The 19,790-nt window shown below is 38.9% G+C and overlaps 1 protein-coding gene across 2 annotated transcripts in view; it reads left to right on the top strand.

Moving 5' to 3' along the window:
* Nucleotides 1-19,790, top strand: part of CA8 (carbonic anhydrase 8 (inactive)) — a 112,857-nt gene that overhangs the window by 73,837 nt on the left and 19,230 nt on the right. For both annotated transcript variants that reach the window (XM_089685309.1, XM_089685310.1), the window contains 3 exons: nucleotides 819-881; nucleotides 3,274-3,322; nucleotides 7,761-7,873. In XM_089685309.1, coding sequence (XP_089541435.1) covers nucleotides 819-881; nucleotides 3,274-3,322; nucleotides 7,761-7,873 — 225 coding nt within the window. The remainder of the gene's footprint in view (nucleotides 1-818; nucleotides 882-3,273; nucleotides 3,323-7,760; nucleotides 7,874-19,790) is intronic.

Here is a 19,790-nt window from a genome sequence, read left to right as displayed (position 1 = left end):
AGTGTTCTGCCATTTCTCTAGCTCCTGTTGACACCCCCCCCCTCTATTTTAAACTGAATAGGTTGTTATACAGTATGTTAAGCTCACTGTTTTAAGATTTCTATTCTATCTATTACAAATTGAACTGGCTGGGGACCTTGTTCATTTAGATTCAGTCAATTTTCTTTACTCATAAGCAAGTGATCTAAAAGGCTGGAAGTTTAGATTTATTTTAAGCTTGATTTATTTTAGACTTATGTGGTATATCTTTTTGAAACTCAATCCTTTTTTGGCACACAGAAAATAAAAAAACATTACATCATAATTTCTATCATAGTAACTACTTTTTGCATCCAACTATAAGAAAACACTTGCAAATAAAACCAAAAATTCAGTTTGAAAAAAAAAAACTGATGCAAATTGATGCGTGGGTCCGCTTTACAAAAGCTGAAAAGAGCATCTTTGGAAATATGCTGTAGAGAATGCTACCAAAAGATGCTGTATAATCTACAAGACATCCCCCTGAATCACATACATTAAGTAAACTACAGTTCTCTTGCTAATTTAACCTATGAAATATTAGCATTTCTTTTATTCAAATTTCATTATCGATTTCTGTGGAGACAGGGTAGAATATTTAAAATTGTGATTTGCTGAAACTAATAAAATGCTCAAGTTCAATTTGCATTACTTTATTGTCAGAATAAAAATGTAAAAAAATGTAATTATATGCATGCACTTATATGAAATGACTTACACTCTTAGGATTGTTTTCAGTACATGCCTTGTTGCAGCTGTTTTTATTATCATCCCCTTTGTATTGTTTGTCTATGTTTTAGATAGGAAAAGAACACATAGGCCTAAAAGCCATAACAGAAGTTCTTGAGGATATCCAGTATAAAGTAAGTCTTTGTCCAGAAAGTGTCTTGTGTAAATAAACAATTCAGAGGCTCTGCCTAATAAAACACATGCTAAAAATACACTATTGTTTTCCATAACAGAAACATAAATGACCTTGGTATAGAATGGCTGTTATAGAGATCACTTATAGCCTCATTGTAACAGTTATGTCCATGAAGTGGTAGTCATTTTAGTACATGAAATTGGATAAAGTAATTGGAAACGGATAAAGATTGTAAAGTAGTAAAGGTGTTCATGTACCACATGTGTTTGTAGGTAGCTAATAACTTTAGTGTAATATATAGATCTTGCATGCCAAGTTTGTATGTCCTTAACAACAGGCATGTGATCTGCAGAAAAAAGGCTGTGTGAATTTTCGGTGCTATATAAGTACCTATAATAAATAAATAAATAATAGTACACTCACATTCCAGCATCTTGTATCCAGGGTGGAACAGTACAGAACAAACATGCACTTGGCTCAAGCTGTGATGACAGTGAGACCCCAGTGCTGGCCGGCGCTGACCCCAGGCCCTGCCTTGTAGCATATAAAACCTATGGTTACCAATTGGGGCAGGCTTGACAAAGAGGAACTCCCTCAAAAAGTGTTGCTAATCCCTTCACCTTATGCGCTGTCCAACCTGAAGAGTACAATGCTGTGGGGAACGCTACTCCAGGTCAATAGTCTGAGTAGGTTCTTGCCGGCTGGCACTGGGGTCTCACTTTCACTGTCATCACACCTTGAGCCAAGTGTACGCTGGATACAAGATGCTGGAATGTAAGTGTGCTAATGCTTTTCACCAATAAATATATAGAACTTTTTGACTGGATTCCGCTCTCCTGTCCATTTTTGTTTTATATGTATTATCAATTATTGGCCTGGATCTATGGAAGGAGCCTGCAGGAACCTATATACAGTCCACCATTATGGATCCCATTTACTGATGAACATTTGCTTTTGCTCTTCCATCTTTTTGTACTGATAACACAATTACTTGTACGCTTTTGGTTGCAATAACCTGCATTGACAGTTGCTAATATTTAAAAGTCCCAAAAGTCTATGAAATACTGTATGTCTATGAATACTACACTGTATATTTATATATATATATATATATATATATATAGTTGGCCTGCTGTTGGGGTTTTTATTGCTATTTGTTTCCCTGTTTGGGATCCCCCCCATTTTCCTTTGCAGTCTCTAATACAAGAAATTAGGGAAAATCCCACAAAATAACTTTTGTTAAATAGGTTGGGGGAGGCAAACACCTCTGTTATATATACTGTATATTGTGCTGTCTGTGTTTGCAATGGAGGGATTTCCCTTCCTATGTAGTCATAGTGTAGCGTAGGTTCTAAAACTTCCCTATCCTAATTGAAACAAAACCATCCTAGCTTAAGTTCATCTGTAAATATTACTGTAAGCCCACGTTATTTTAAATACCCCCCCAAAAATCAACAATATACAATTTAGAATATTTGTATTTTATATTTAATACAGAGGTCAGTATAGACAACTGGGAACATTTCTAGTCAACAACCTTAAAAATCTAGAGCTGCCCTTATAACTTAGAGATTGCTGGCAAGCACAATAGATATGCACTCATCTTTGATAGCTGGCAAAATTGTAAAGCAGGCATCAAAAGTAGACTCTATAGTGTTTTAATATGGGGGGGGGGGGTCAGTATGTACCACCTCAAGACCCCTCCTTATGCTGTTTTCAAAAAGGGCTTGACTTTGGAGACATTTGTTTAACTATGGAGCATGTAGACCTCTAGCTGTATCCTTGAAACAGGCATTAGACTAAAGCTGGTCATACATGTAATGAAAAAAGTGGTCATTCATACACTTGATAATTTCAGAATTAATATTTAATACAAAATTAACAAAGGAAAAGATGAAGGCTAAATATGCTTGGCTCTTCCACCAAGACTTACCATTTATGTTTGATGACAATGATTGTTTGTTGGTTGTATCATCACTTGTGCAAGGTTCTATTAATACCATTGTTATTTTGAGCAAAAACAACATTTTCATAAAAAAGTATCATTAACTTAGACTTTATAGTTGTTCCAGTTATGACACCTATTGCACAAACAGACATGCAAAGAAATCAACAGATTGGAATACAAACCTCCAAAAACTTATTGCTTGAGGACATATATGTGTTAGTATAAAATACAAAACATGAAACTAAAACTAGTTTCATATCTCTTGTCCTTGCTATTAAGCTAGTAATATGGCCTTGTAATCTTGCTAGCCAAAATGATAAATAGTAGAGATGCTATAATTAGTAACATTGTGAAAAAATGTCCTTCGATTCAAGGTCTGTAGATTGTTACCTGATTGACTGTTTTGAATCCCTTGTTCAAGTTTTCATCTTCTTTATTACAGGGAAAATCAAAGACAATTCCGTGTTTTAATCCCAACTCATTATTACCTGGTGAGTCAGGTTTATTAGCCTCTAACTCATTATGTATTGAGCTGAACTGTGGTTACATTCAATATGTAATTGTTTATACACATTTTTTGTTTTCTAATCAATATGTTTACAGTTTATTTGTCTTTTGTTTTGGTGTTAAGAGATGGAGGTAGAAGAAAACTCCAGTATGTGTGAGGATACTGAACTCCCCTGTAAATTAATACTGTTTTATAATATTGGACAGTCACAATTTTTACAGGCACAAAGTAAATAATATCAGAATCGCCTTCTCCCAGCTAGTACACAGGAGTAAAATTATTTGACAATGAGTTGCAATACCGGATTTCACCAGCAGGTAATACCTGTAATTGTATATATTTAGCTAAAGAGAAGATCAGACATGAGCTACTCCTTTTTAATAAAACATGTTCCCAAAAAAACTCCAAAGTATTGTACCCAAGATTAATTAACTTGGGTACAACCAGCATGTTGACTTCTACATGCAATTGTTGCTAGCGTCTACTATAGCTGCCAGCAGTAATCACTGTGTTCCCCTGGCAGGGGTGGCTCCCTCTGCTGGGAGAACACAATGGCTCAGCAGGAGGGAGTATTGATGGGGGAATTTGAGCAATTTGCCTTCCTGCAAACCCATGGCTGCAATTTAGAAAATATCTCAACCTATGGCTGGCTTTAGGCATCCAAACAATACCCCCTCATTTCACATCTCAGAGGTGCAGAAGAGCCTCATGCCCATCAGGCTGGTGGTTTAAAAAGCTAAGTTATTTTCATTCTGCTTGAATTGTTTCCTTTATAATGAACCAAGAGCTACAGAGAGTCTCACACACCACAAGGACTCCAAACAATCTGATATTTCCGATTTTCCTGAAATGCGCTATGATTGCTGTTATGCATTTTGCAGTAAATATGGTATTACCATTGTGGGTTTTACTAATATAGTATTCTATATTGACATAAAGAAACACGAAAAGAAGAGGCATACATATAGGTTTTGCACAACAGGAAATTGTAGGAATTGTTTTTTTTTAATGCCATTACCCTAACAAATTAACATGTATTTTTATTGTTTGGAGTAATAGTGCCCCAAGTTGAAATAATCACATAATTTCTGGTGGTGCAGCCCCTTTGTACAGTTCTCATCTATTTTCCTTTTTTTGATGAAATGATTTGGTTAGGAGTCCTAGCCAACATGCAGTACCTTAAAGTGTTTCTAAACCCAGGACCCTGCATTCACTCTATCTGGTCTCCCGCAGTACACAGAACATGGAAATGCAATTATTTTAGTAAATATAAACTGCTAAATACCTTTTCTCATCAGCAGTTAGAGCAGTCTTGTGATTTCAGTGTCCAGCTGAGGAACGGTTAAAGCTTGTAGGAGGACTTTTCATTCTCCTCTCACTGCCCTATGAGATTGCATAACCCCTAACCCTCTGTCTGGTTAGTGCTGATTATCCCTGTGCTGATGCACTTTCCCAAGAAAAAAAACTCTCTAGCAGTACACACAAAACTGAGCATGTGCAGAGTGTCACCAAGGATGTGTTCTATCAGGAGATGAAATGAGGATCATGGAAAAAGGGAGGATTAGAGAAGACAGGATCAAACATCCTTTTTACAAAAAGCAGAGGATTAACCTCTTAAGTTCCACAGTGAGTATAACAAGCATGCTTTACTGCATATACAAACTGGTTTTACTGTTGTGGGTTTAGTAGCACTTTAAAATCTTTTGGCTACACTTCTCTCCTGGGTCAAAGGAGTGAATTTATTTGTGTTCTCCTGTGACCCATAATCAGCTGACAGTGGCCTAAAGCCTCCATTTGACTGACATCACAGAACAGCCCCAGGCTCTGGAAAGATCCCAACAATAATGTCAGGATCCACCCAAATGCCTGATTAGCAGCTGGCTCTGCCTCTCAGCATGACACTGAGAGCCTGAGCCAGCCACTTCTACTTTCTACCCAGCCAGATGCTCCAGTGAGCACTGGATCTGGACTGACAGTCACGACTCTCTGCTCAGATTGGGCAGGTCATGTGACCACTCAGTTCTCAGTGTCAGAGCCAGTGGGGGACAGCTACAGCATCACACTGATGCTACAACCATTTAGGTGGGTATGTATGTTTGATTTTTATGTAGCCCACACTTCTCCTTTAAAGTGATTGTTATAGGCTTTTTTTTACATTAAAATAAAAAAAAAGATACTGCACACTGAGTGACCCTATAGCTCCTCTTCTGGAATCTCCCATCAGCGGTCTTCACTCCTTCCTTATCCAAGTGCCCCTCAGCAAGCTGGCTGGTGAGGGGGCACCTGTGTCAATAGACACACACAGAGCAGTTTGACCCCCCTCTCATTCCTCACAGGATTTAACTGACAGCAGCAGGAGCCTATGGCTCCCACTGCTCTTAGAGTCTCCTGTGAATAGAAGAAGAGAGATCAGTGGCACTGCAGATGGGACAGCTCTGGATCAGTTGAGGATTAGTCACATTAGTGTTTAAGGATGTGGGGAGGGAGGAATAGGCAGTAGAGTACTAGAATGCGTTTCGATGAAAAATGCTTAGACTTTAGAGCCACTTTCAGATATACAGTCTGCAACTACCTTGGCAAGAAAAAAAGTATGTGAATCACTTGCAAATCACTGTTTTTTCACTAATTTGCCATAAAATTCGATGTGATTCCCATCCAAGTCACAACAACAGACAAGCTGTAGACACACAAATAAGTCTAATTTCTTGTGTCTATATTGAACATTCACAGTGCTGGAGGTAAAGGTAAGTGAACCCATAGACTAATTACTGTACTTCAACAAATGCTACCTGGAGTCAGTAGTTTGCACACCTGGAGTCCAATTAATAAAAAGAGTTTGGAGATGTGGTTTAAAGCTACTTTAAGAAAATACATGCAACCATTTTAAGATTGCTGTTCCTAAGAAGCATCAAGCAATCTCAAAGTGTTTAGGTATCCATCAGTCATCAGCCAGACAAATTGTCTATAAATGGAGACAGTTTAGTACTGTGGCTACTCTTTCTAGCAATGGGTGCCCAGCCAAGATAACTCCCAATGTACAATGCAGAATCTTCAGTGAGATAAAGAACAACCCACATGTAACAGCTAAAGGCTTGAGGACATCTTTGAAACTGGCAAAAACCTCTGTTCATGAGTCTACTATGCATACGTCTTTAAACAGGCAGGGTTTCCATGGCAAAACATTATGGAGGAAGATGGTGCTCTTAAAAAAAAATGCTGCATGCCTGACGTGTGACAAAGAGGACATTATCAAACCCCAATGCTACTGGGAAAATGTTTTGTGGACTGACGACACAAAAGCTGAAACATCTGGGAAAAACAACCAGCACTATATATGACAAAAAAAGACACAGTTTACCAACATCAAAACATCATCTCAATGGTGAAATTAGTTCCCAAGTTTACCATAATATACTACAGGATAATGTCAAGGTAGCTGTCTGCCAGCTAAAGCTTAGTATTTGGGAAATGTAGCAGGGCAATGACCCTAAGAATTAAAGTTAATCTACTGTAGACTGGCTTCAGAACAAGAAAATGTGCCTTTTGGAGTGGCCCAGTTAGAGCCAAGACCTTAACACCATAGAGATGCTGTGGAATGACTTTAAGAGAGCCGTTCACACCAGGCATCCCACAAATGTGCCTGAGCTGAATCAATTTTGTGAAGAGGAATGGTCAAAATTCTTCTTGAATGTTTCACAGGTCTGATCCGGAGCTATTGAAAGGGTCATTGCTGCCAAAAAAGGTTTGACCACCTATTGAATGTTTAATAGGTGTGTTCACTAAAAACACGAGAAATGAGAATTGCGTGTTGTGATCTTAAGCACCTTGTCTTTGGCTATTGTGACTTAGATGAGGATCAAATCACATTTTATGGCAAATTACTGCAGAAAACGATTTAAAGAGGTCAACATACTTTTTCTTGCAACTGCTATATGCTGTGGCCAGTTTTATATTATAAAAATAATTGCCTTTTTTTTATTTTAACTAACACATCATAAAAAGTTTGGTCTTGTAATTTAGTTCTCACATTCAAAAACAAACACAGAAATTACTTTATTCAGTCTAGGGCAAGCAGGGAATTATAACAACGCCAGGGATCATAGGCTTTCATTGACAAAACAGAAAAAAAGTTAGAGGTTAGCTCAATCATTACCTTACTTGTGGGATTTCCGTGATATAATTAGATGTTTCTGAAAATACTTCACAACAGGGGTAATGATGTTGTGGGTTGCATTTAAACCTATCTGCTATATTTATTTGTCTGTGGGTGGGGATTGCATGCTGTCTACATGTTTTTTCTCTATATTGTTTTTTTCTATAGTTCACAAACATTCTAACAGCTATTACTTTTAGTGAGAATGAATCATTTGTTAGTGAATTTACTTTGTGCAATGTTTTTTGTTTTCCTGTCTGCAAACCAGACCCTTTGCTTCGTGATTACTGGGTATATGAAGGTTCTCTTACTATGCCACCTTGTAGTGAAGGAGTTACATGGATATTGTTCCGATATCCTTTGACAATATCTCAAACACAGGTGAGTTTGCATTATTAGATTGCAAAAAAGTTTACAAAAATGGTATGCTTATCTTTTGAATTTAAGAACTGCTATTACAGGTGAACCTTTATTTTTTCAAATGTAGTGTCGAAGCAAAGTGCATAGGCCAAACTGTTGACACCATTCTGTATATGTTATAAACTAATATATATGTCCAAAGCTTGCCATTCATCATCAGAGCTTTTCAAATTACATGAACATTTTTACTGCATATGGAACACATTAGGCAACCAACTGTGAAGTGTCCTTCATAATAAAAATTGTCATACAACAGGACATTGTTCTTTATAGATTCATAGTGCACATTAACACCTATTTTAGACAACTGGAAGATAGCTTAATGTGCATATAGTAGTGGATATACAGTGCTGTAAAAAACTATTTCCCCTTCCTGATTTTTCTTTTTTGTTTGCATATTTGTCACATTTAAATGATTCAGATCAAACAAATTTTAATATTACACAAAAATAACCCAAAAATACAAAATACAGTTTTCAAATTATTTCATTTTTTAAGGGAAAAAGTTGTCAAAAAAATAAAAATCAGGAAAGGGACAAATATTTTTTCACAGCACTGTACATTTTGTGCAAATGAGGTATCTCTTGACCATTGGGAAATGGAAATTGTAAAGTGCACTGGTGAGTGTTTTCTTTTTTTTTTTAACACTTTGGATAGAGTGGAGTAGGATTAGAAACCTTGCAATGAAAACTTACCTCTGTTGTTTGAAAAAAAAAATGTTTCTTTTTGTGATTTTTCTGTTGTCAGTGGAGTTTAGGTGGAGGCCCAAATAGTAGTAAAACCCTACAGATTTTCCAATCCTTCCCCACTTTATCTGTAACAAAAAAAACATTTTTTTTCTTGACTTATACTATAAGAGCAATAATTATAAGTGATTGTGGTGTTAATTGTTATGACAGGAAATGCCTGGACAATTAATTCAGTCAGCTAAAGATGCCTCCAAATAGAACAATAATTTATAAAAATAATTTTACTGACTTAACTAATAATTCTGAGTTAATTTTGAGCCCAAAAATTTTTTTTTAAAAACACAAATTTTAACAGTGTAATATGGACTGGAAATGATTAAATAAATGAATATTTATTTCCAATAATTCACATACAAACACATAATATAATAGCCTGATTGTGATGCACATAGACATTCAGATGATTTGCATAAAAGTACCAACATTTTCCGTACCAAAGATTACATGTATATATATATATATATATACACAGTTGCAAGAAAAAGTATGTGAACCCCTTGGGATTACGTGGAGTTTTGCATGAATTGGGCATAAAATGTGCTCTGAACGTCATCTAAGTCACAACAATAGAAGAACACAGTCTGCTGAACATAATACTACACAAACATTAGATGTTGCCATGGTTTAATTGCACATAACATGTAAACATTCACAGTGCAGGGAGGAAAAAGTATGTGGGGCCCTAGCTTAATGACTTCTCCCAGAGCTAATTGGAGCCAGGAGTGAGCCAACCTTGACTCCAATCAGTGTGATGATATTGGATGTGTCACTGACAGCTGTCCTGCCCTTAAAAAACACACACCTGTTTTGGGTTTACTGGTTTCAAGAAGCACTGTCTGATGTGAACCATGCCTCACAGAAAAGAGCTCTCAGAAGACCTACGATCAAGAATTGTTGACTTGCATGAAGCTGGAAAGGGTTACAAAAGTATCTCCAAAAGCCTTGATGTTCATGTGTCCACGGTAAGACAGACTGTCTACAAATGGAGAAAGTTTAGCACTGTTGCTACTCTCCCTAGGCGTAGTCGTCCTGTAAAAATGACTGCAAGAGCACAGCGCTGAATGCTGCATGAGGTAAAGAAGAATCCCAGAGTGTCAGCTAAAGACCTACAGAAATCTCTGGCACATGCTAACATTTTTGTTGACACATCTACAATAAGGAAAACATTAAACAAGAATGGAGTACATGGGAGGACACCACGGAGGAAGCCATTGCTGTCCAAAAAGAATATTGCAGCACGTTTCAAGTTTGCAAAAGAGCACCTGGATGTTCCACAGCACTACTGGCAAAATATACTGTGGACAGATGAAACCAAGATTGAGTTGTTTGGGAAGAACACACAACACTATGTGTGGAGAAAAAAAGACACAGCACACCCACATCAAAACCTCATCCCCACTGTAAAACTTGGCGGAGGGAGCATCATGGTTTGGGGCTGCTTTGCTGCCTCAGGGCCTGGATGGATTGTTGTCATTGATGGGAAAATGAATTCCAGAGTTTATCAAGACATTTTGCAGGAAAACGTACGACCATCTGTCAGCCAACTGAAGCTCCGCAGAGGATGGGTGATGCAACAGGACAATGACCCAAAGCATACAAGTAATTCAACAAAACAATGGCTGCAACAGTACAGAATACGCCTTCTGGAGTGGCCCAGTCAGAGTCCTGACCTCAACCCGATTGAAATGCTGTGGCATGACCTTAAGAGAGCGATTCACACCAGACATCCCAAGAATATTGCTACACTGAAACAGTTTTGTGAAGGAGTGGTCCAAAATGACTCCAGATCGTTGTGCAGGTCTGATCTGCAACTACAGGAAACGTTTGGTTAAGGTTATTGCTGCCAAAGGAGGGTCAACCAGTTATTAAGTCCAAAGGTGAAAATATTTTTTCCTCCCTGCACTGTGAATGTTTACATGTTATGTGCAATTAAACCATGGCAACATCTAATGTTTGTGTAGTATTATGTTCAGCAGACTGTGTTCTTCTATTGTTGTGACTTAGATGACATTCAGAGCACATTTTATGCCCAATTCATGCAAAACTCCAAGTAATCCCAAGAGGTTCACATACTTTTTCTTGCAACTGTATATGATTATGCTATTGTGAGGAGAACAATTAGGTTACAACAAGAAAAATGACAATAAGCTTATTAATCTAGTCAAGCAGAATCACTAGAATATAGATTATAAATTACCCTCCAAATATCATGTAATCCAAAAATGGCTACTGATTGATGAGTGGAGTTAGGCTCTCACAAAATGGCATCTAGACAGGCTGGAATTGTGTGTCCTGAGTGTGATCAGATATGCAGTCTCTTGGATGGTCAGATGGTGTCAGATGGGTGCAGTCCTTGGATCAGATGGATGGCTGTGATCAGATCTGATCCCCCATCTACTAAGCCTTTCTCTTTTATCTCATTGCACACAATACATTAATAACATTTTAATACATCGGACCAGAAGGTAGCCTGGAAGGCGTTACCTTCTTTCAGTTGGTGAATTTGTCTCATACTCCACCCAATGTTTGCTTTGTATTACCAAACTTTTGCCACTGAGTGTCACTCTAAGGTAAGTCCTGACTATTTTGAGTTTCCTGAAGTAACTAATTTGTTATAGGGAAAGATTAATATTTCACTATAGCAAACTGGACTTTGTGACAACTGTATACATGTCTTGGAGGGTAGACACAGTATGTTATTCCTAATTTCTAATGTAAACCTTAACTGAAAAGAGTTGTAGTTATATGTATACTGGTTAAAATATTAGTTATGCGCATGACAGAAAAGACAAACTATATCTATCTATATATCTATCTATCTATATATATATATATATATATATATATATATATATATATATACCGTATTTTCCGGCGTATAAGGCGACTGGGTGTATAAGATGACCCCCTAATTTTCCAGTTAAAACATAGGTTTTGGGCTATACTCGTCATACAAGACTACCCCCCTTCTGAGGCAACACCATTTAACCCCTAGCCTACAGGGCACTTATACCCACTTCCACCCAGGCCAATTTTCAGCTACCAGCGCTTTCACACTTTGAATGACAAGTGCGCGGTCATGCAACACTGTACCCATATGAAATAGGTGGCACTGATGGGCACTGATGTGGAGGCACTAGTAGGTGGCACTGATGGGCATTGACAGGCATCACTGATGGGCACTGAAAGGCAGCACTGATACATGGCACTGATATATGGCACTGATAGGCGGCACTGATAGGCAGCACTGACTGGCACTGTTAGGTGGCACTGACTGACACTGTTAGGTGGCACTGACTGGCACTGATAGGTGGCACTGATGCGCACTGATAGGCGGCACTGACTGGCACTGATAGGCAGCACTGATGCGCACTGATAGGCAGCACTGATGCGCACTGATAGGCAGCACTGACTGGCACTGATAGACGGCACTGATGCGCACTGATAGGCGGCACTGACTGGCACTGATAGGTGGCACTGATTGGCAGCACTGATAGATGGCACTGATGGGCATTGACATGCATCACTGATGGGCACTGAAAGGCAGCCCTGATACATGGCACTGATAGGCGGCACTGACTGGCACTAATAGGTGGCACTGATTGGCAGCACTGATAGGTGGCACTGATTGGCATTGATAGGTGGCACTGACTGGCACTGATGGGTGACACTGAAAGGCAGCTCAGATGGGCACTGATATGTGGCATTGATGAGCACTGGTAGGCACTGATATGTGGCATTGATGTAACACTGATGGACACTGACAGCTGGCACTGCTGGGGCTACACTGATCATCAGGGCACACTGATCATCAGTGCCCTGATGATCAGTGTACATGTCCCCTCTGAGGAATGCCGATTACCGACTCTCCTCTGTCAGTGTGACAGCTCGGAGGAGAGAAATGCCGATAACCGGCATTTCCCTGTTTACATGTGATCAGCTGTGATTGGACACAGATGATCACATGACCGAGCCAACATCTTCGGCTCTTTCCGTGATCGGTGATCCGCTGTGTCCGGGGGACACAGCGCATCGCCGCGCATGCGTGGAGAATGGGAGGACATCATATGAGCCAATCAAGGCAAGTGATGTATTCTTTTAATGAAGTCCGAGAGGCGGGCATGATGATGTCACAACTTCAGCCAATCCGAGCAGGCTCTGTATTCATTAATAGAATACATCGCTCGCCGTGATTGGCTCAGCACGGTACACTGTATGTAGCTGAAGCTACCGTACAGTATTACCGCACATCCAGCAGTTCTATACCCGGTGGTTAAGACGAACCCCAATTGTTGGGGTATGTTTTTAAGTAAAAAAAAGTCGTCTTATACGCCGGAAAATACGGTATATATGAGAGAGAGAGAGATCCATATATCCATACCTATATATAAACCTAATAATTTGCATACTTCACTACTTATTAATTATAGATATGGCAGCACACATACAATATTTCTGCAACAAGATACATTTCAACACACTAAATATATAATGGGATTATACAAAACAACCTGTGTTAATATTCAGAAATCTTTTCTAGCAATTGGATCTTGTGTCAGGATAAAATCACTTATAGATATCTTGTGACATTGTGTTACGATTTAAAATCCCATACTTATACATATGTCCATGATATTTATAATGGTTTTGTCCAGAAAAAGAATTTAATTAAATGGATAGTTTTAAACATAGAAATAGTTCCAAGATTCATCTGTAAAATGATCTCTTCCCATAGAGATCCATTTAATGAGAGGTGTTTGTCTCTTGTTTATTCTTCCCAGAGCTGAAACAATGGTGCGTTATTGAATGACCAGTCTGTTAATTTGTTGTGTCCACAGTTCTGCTTGGTCATACATACGAGGTGTCTCCACAGTTTACATTTATGGGGCCTGGAAAGGCTGGTAAATATTGTTCATTTGTTCCAGGTGCAGTAAATAGGACAGAAGCCCTTTTTTCCTGCACTGAGAGGTGTCCTTGTTTTTCTCAATTCTGTACACACTTCATTTGCAAGAAATTACTTTTTCAGTTGGGAAATTGATTGCATCCTGCGGCATGAACTGAGACCTGAAAGTGACCCTGGATTTTTTGGGGCCTATTCATTTTAAAACAACCTTGATTTCAGCTGGAGAAAAGATGTAAATATAGTTCCTTATAGAATTTCTGACATATTCAAAGGAGAACTCAAGGCAGAACCGAAAATTTAGTGATATAAAATAACATAAACTCATTTTTTCCTATCTTTTTTTTTTTGATACACTACTTTGCAGAAAATGTAATGCTTCACAAACCTTTAAACATGAAATTCCTTCAGTTCCATCCAAACCTGCTGACAAATAAACTAACTCATAACAAGTATTGCTGTAATTATAATAGACATACTATTCCAAGTGCACACAACATCATGTTATATATGTTTAAAATCATTTTTTTGCTTTTGGTTAGCAATAACAAAGCATTGACATTGTTAGACTGATAAATAGGCAGATTGATCAGAAGGAATAGAAATGGTCTATCTATACGGAGTACCTGTTGACATCTGTTAAAATCAGTGCTATATATGACAGTTAAAGGGTGACTCAGAGATATGTAATGTATTACAATACTGGTATGTAGTATGATAATTACTGCTGCACACTGTAATTGGTAAAGTTGTTTTTCCATTATAAATTAGACCAGGAGCAAACTGCATGCGGACATTACAAATTCTCTTAGATCACAGGGAAATGTCACTGTGTTTGATGTTAAAATGACAAACTTGACATAACCGCAGTGATAACACACTCCTACAGTCTTCAAAGGATTTAGAATTGATAAATATAGAAGAACATTACCAATGATAAGAAAACAGGGTGTCTTTCATGTCATGTTTGCTAAACAGCCAGTATAGTTCAAGAAATTTAAAAAAATTAGCATATAGAGACTGTTTACTTTGCATGAAATTTAATGTCCATATTTACTTTTTCCTTTAATATAAAATATATAAAAGATGAACCACACACATTTACGCATTTGAAATTAAAGTTATCATTGACAAAAGAGTGCTTTTGATATGTGCCAGCACAATGGTGAGAAAAAATAATTCAAAATTACTAATGTAGTGCTGTGATAGGTACCCTTTGCTGGCTGAATTGCCCAAACCGTTAGTGTTTAAGTCTGCTGACCTGTGGACACATTTTGTCTTCTGTCTAAAGCATGGCCTCTGTGCTCTGACTGCACAGGGTAGTGATAACACCAACCTGCTTTATGGAAAAAAATTTGAAAATCCCTCCTAAAGTATATAAAAGGATAGCCATCAGTATGGGAGGATCGTTTGGTCACATTGATACAGCTAAGAGTGGATTTATGTCACGTGCTACATTGAAGTAGTCCATAATGAGTTAGAACAGGGGTGTCAAACGTTTGGCCCTCCAGCTGTTGTGAAACTATAAGTCCCATCATGCCTCTGCCTTTGGGAGTTATGCTTGTAACTGCCAGCCTCGCGATGCCTCATGGGACTTAGTTTGGCAACTGCTAGAGGGCCTCCAGCTTGACACCTGTGAGTTGGACCGTAAACACACAGGAACTGCAACTTTAACAATAAGGGCAAAAGGGGTCGCTGCTTCAGACCTGTACTGATGGCACTGCTGGATATCGAAAGGCCCATTAGTTCAGGGGACCTACAATAGTGGTCTAACTAGTGGACTAGTAAAGCTGCGGTTGCACACATCTGTAAATAAAAACAAAATAACAGACCTCTAATCAGATCAAGAAGAGAAAAACCTCCCCTCCTAACCTGGTGTTATGGTCATAAGATTATCTCAAGAACAGATCAACATCAACAGGGTCACTATTGTGACATAGCCCTTAGCCACTCTAAATAGCTCAAAATGCCCACCAGTCTGGTCTGGTCTAATAGACATCTGATATCTCTATAAAGAGAACTTTTCACTGCTTTTATGCTCTTACATGGGGGGTATGTTATCAAGATAAGGTTCTGTTCTGGTATGTATTTTTAGGGGAAAGCCCATATTGTTTTTTTTACATGGGGTCTCCTTTTACAATACATACCAGACCCACATCTAGGATAGGAGTCTGATTTAGATGAAGGAAATCCCTGACTGCGTAGTTTACAAACAGAATAAAGTGGCCATGAAATGCCATTTATTTTGTATTTGTTTTCTTTTTAAATGTCACATTTGCTTCGGTACATGATGCAGGTATGTAACTTTACAGACAGGGTGAAAGAAGAACTTTCACTAAACTCTTTAAACTTGTATACAACTTTTCAGGGGACCAAGTACATGTAGTACTTGGTCACATTCAAATCTGTCCTGCTGTTGCTAAGTAGTGTAGACAGTTTGCACCCCACTGTCTGACAATGCTGCTATCAATTAAATATGTAAATCTGGCCATAGATGGAGCAAATTTTTCTTGCAGTCAATAAAGTCAATGTTGATGGGGGAATCTGTCCTGCAGAGCCATTGTGTTCTCTTAGCAGGGGGCGATTGGAGCAGTCCTTGCTGAGGAACACAGTTATTACCCCCCCCCCCAAATCTCCTTAACCTCGCCGAATCATGTCAAACGTTTCTGTGGCAGAGTTGCCAAGTTTCACGCAGAATTTCACTTTTGCTCTTTGTCTCAGAATAGCATCAGTTGCACAGCTCTCGATGTACACATGATGGTGTCTTTTGGCACACTGATTTATGAAGATCGGTGCTCCTTGTGACTGTGCATGCAGCCTTGTGCTGCCATCTGTTGGTGTGTTACAAAACTAGTCTCAAAACTTTTTGATACCACCTTGTGTAATCAGATGTGACATTTTAGCAAACCTACATTTAGTTGTATTTTATTCTGCTATATACAGTATATGTTGTGAACATGCAATTGGTTTTGTCCCTAAGTGCATATTCATTAAAACAGTTGTGATTTAAAACTGTTAGAGATCAAAGCATCTACACACTCAACACCCTCAAACACCCACACTGTTTTTACTACATGTAAATGTATAAATCACACGTGAAGTGTAGACACGCTGCCTGGCGTGCCCATAGTCAGAAAATGTTAATGGACCTTGGCACTGCCATATTTGATAAGTCATACTATCCTGCTCTCATTTTTTAGCTATGTGATTGCCCCTGGTGCTGCACTAAAAGTAAAAGGTCATACTAAGCTGCACCAAGAATTTCTATTAAACAATATTGCAACTTCCAATGTATGCTGAGGCAGCACAAATTATAGGATCCTTAAGCTCAAACACTTTATTTGTCCCTGGACACACTGAACATATGCCTGCATCTATACATAATGACCACAACCTTGGAGGTAGGAAGCTCTGTGAAGTACATTTAGTCCTCATGCACACGGGACATTTTTACAGCTGCTGTTTTTGACTTTTTACGTTTTTTTCTACAGCCAGTAAACCCCCCAGCATGTTATACTATGGCCCTGATTCACTAAGATGTGAGTGTAATAGCAGAGACTGACCATTCAGGCAGACTCCGGTCAATCAATCAGTCGTCTGACCAGCGTCTAGCAAGCTCATTGACGAGCGTCTATTGACTACTTTGCTATCACTGGCACATTTTTAGGTGCAATACCGGATATGTTCGCTAGATGGCGCACAAGCGCGGGCTTTATTAACATTGGCGTTTTCATGATGGCAAAAGAATTCGTAGAATGTAATAAATACACCTGTATTAGAATTTTCTATTTTCTTCTATTTCTTTTCTTGCTGTGTCTCCAAAATGATCAGGAAACTAATGCATTTACTAATGAATGTCATACATTCTGTACTCAAATATTAAACATTTACACACTAATATCTCAAATAATTTATATACTTCTAATTTCCTAATATAATTATATATCTTCATTCTCTTTAATCACGTAACTATTCCATGGTAAAGACAAGTGCAGCGCTATAAATGCATGTGATCAATAATGAACGCATGTAAAAACCAAAAAGTGCAAAGAATTGCAACAATGATGTAATATTGTAAATGGTGCTAAAATAAGTTCATAGAATCATTCCTGAATAATGGAATGTCCTTCGTGTGAGAGTACCAACTCAGAGAGTGCCTATGAATGGCACGTGTGGTCTCTCCGTGACGGACAGTAGTGCATGAACTTGTGAAAGGTAAACCACCCTTGGGACTGGTCTACACTAACCAGAACAAAAGTATTAATGTGCATGGGTTATACACATCACACATCTGGGGGTGCAGCGGTATGCTGGCAGTTATGGGTTAGTCATCCAGCTCCATCCATCCATCCATCCATCCATCAGGGTGGGTGCCCAAATGGTCCTGGGGAGGAATTAGCTCAGCCACAGGAGCCAGAAAGGTGCTCAATAGTGTAGTACACTGTCACAGGGGTGGATGACCTTTCACGAGTTCATGCACTACTGTTCGTGGTTATATTTATCTTGTGTAATACCATTTTACTAGTCTATATCATTTGACCAGCGCTCGCTCTATCATTTTCAAACAATGGAACTATTCTACATTATAGCTCAAACTGTGTCTCCCACAGTGGTTTAGTGGTTAGAGCTCAGAACTTACAGCACTTGGGTCATGGGTTCTAATCCCAGTCATGGCTACATCCTAAAAAATGGAGATCAATTTTCTGGGTTGTGTCAGGAATATTGATCAAACAATTATGATTTTGCCTAATGACTAGAAAGTGGATGAATGTACTCTTCTGCCAATTAGGAAATGTGCAAGTTTCATGCCGTGTATATTTCATTGTAACATTTTTCTCTTTTAAATCTGTCTCCTTATACAACTTGACCCCCTCCCCCACCCCGTCATCACCTGTCCCATATGCAAATCTATGGATCACCGCCCCACTCTTTAACTATCTATTTACTGATCAAGTGAATGTGTCTCATTTTCTATCAGCTACAGCTCAGATCTCACATTATTATACAATTGCTGATTGTATCTCACCACTAGTCTGATTGAATTCACAATTCCTGGTCAGTCCTGTTCCCTGACCTCTAATAAACTTTAGGGCCAGTTCACACTACATGTGTTTCAGTTGCTTTTTCAGCATCACAAACGCACAGAAAGAAGGTTATATGGTTGTCAATGTCATAGTTCACATCAGCACTTGCATTTTCAGTGCATTGCAGGTGCTGTAAACAAAGTTGACCACGCTGCATTGTTTCTGCACAGAACTGTACTGGAACACATTGAAACGTCCTTGAATGTACTAAAACGCACAAGTCCCTAACTACATTGAATACAAAGAAAATAGAAAAAAATAAGTGGAAGGGATATAAAAATGCAATGTAAACATGTCCAAAACGCATTCAAAATGTACTGGAACACACTAAACATGCATGCCAAAAGGGCATGAAAAAAACCCATCAGGAACACATCTAGACTGTTTCTATAGTGTGAACCAGCCCTTAGGACTTGTTCACACCATTGGTGGTGCAGAAACGCATGCAAGAACACACATTTTCCAGCACAGCAAAGAAATGCAATGCCCTATGTAGATGTGCGCAGGTACCATGATGAAAACGTTGTTGCACCTACACACATCTATTAAAAACAGCCCCATTCACAGCCACAAATACGCATGGCACCACACTACTGTGCGGTTAGGTGCGACACACTTGGAAAATAACATAAAAATAAGCCAACATGGCTAAAACATATCTTGAAAATATGGGGACTCTGATATCCGGCGACAGTCCGTTCACAAACGAGAAGCAATTCTGCACCCTAAAACCAACATAGAGGAAAAGGATGGTCAAATTGCTGTGCTGCTTCCAAACCACCTCTGGCATGCCAGGGTCATTATGCAGGTCCTCGATGCCAGTTCTTGCCTGGGGCCACAAAATATCCACTGGCCACGAGTGAAGGTGAGTGGAGGACGTGAAGGTGGATTTCTACCAGCTTCAACCGCAAGCAGTACCACTCCTGAAAAATTAGAGCAAATAATCATTGACACGTCATCATGACAGTCAATTCTCAGTGCAGGCTATCTAGAGGGTCTTTCCTTTTTAACCATTTCAAGAGTTCAAGGAAACATTCTTGGAGCATCTACTGTGTTTGGAAAGGCCAAAGGTCCCCCCCTCCCCCAGGCACACTAATGCTTATCCAGGCCATAGACGGGGAGAAAAACGGCCGATTTTTCTTTTA

Source organism: Staurois parvus, unplaced genomic scaffold, assembly GCF_062004578.1.
Source record: "Staurois parvus isolate SC_StPar_1 unplaced genomic scaffold, SC_StPar_1.0 ptg000371l, whole genome shotgun sequence".
Lineage (NCBI taxonomy): Eukaryota > Metazoa > Chordata > Amphibia > Anura > Ranidae > Staurois > Staurois parvus.
The sequence above is the reverse complement of the archived record's forward strand: the minus strand, read 5'-3'. Positions and strand labels throughout refer to the sequence as shown.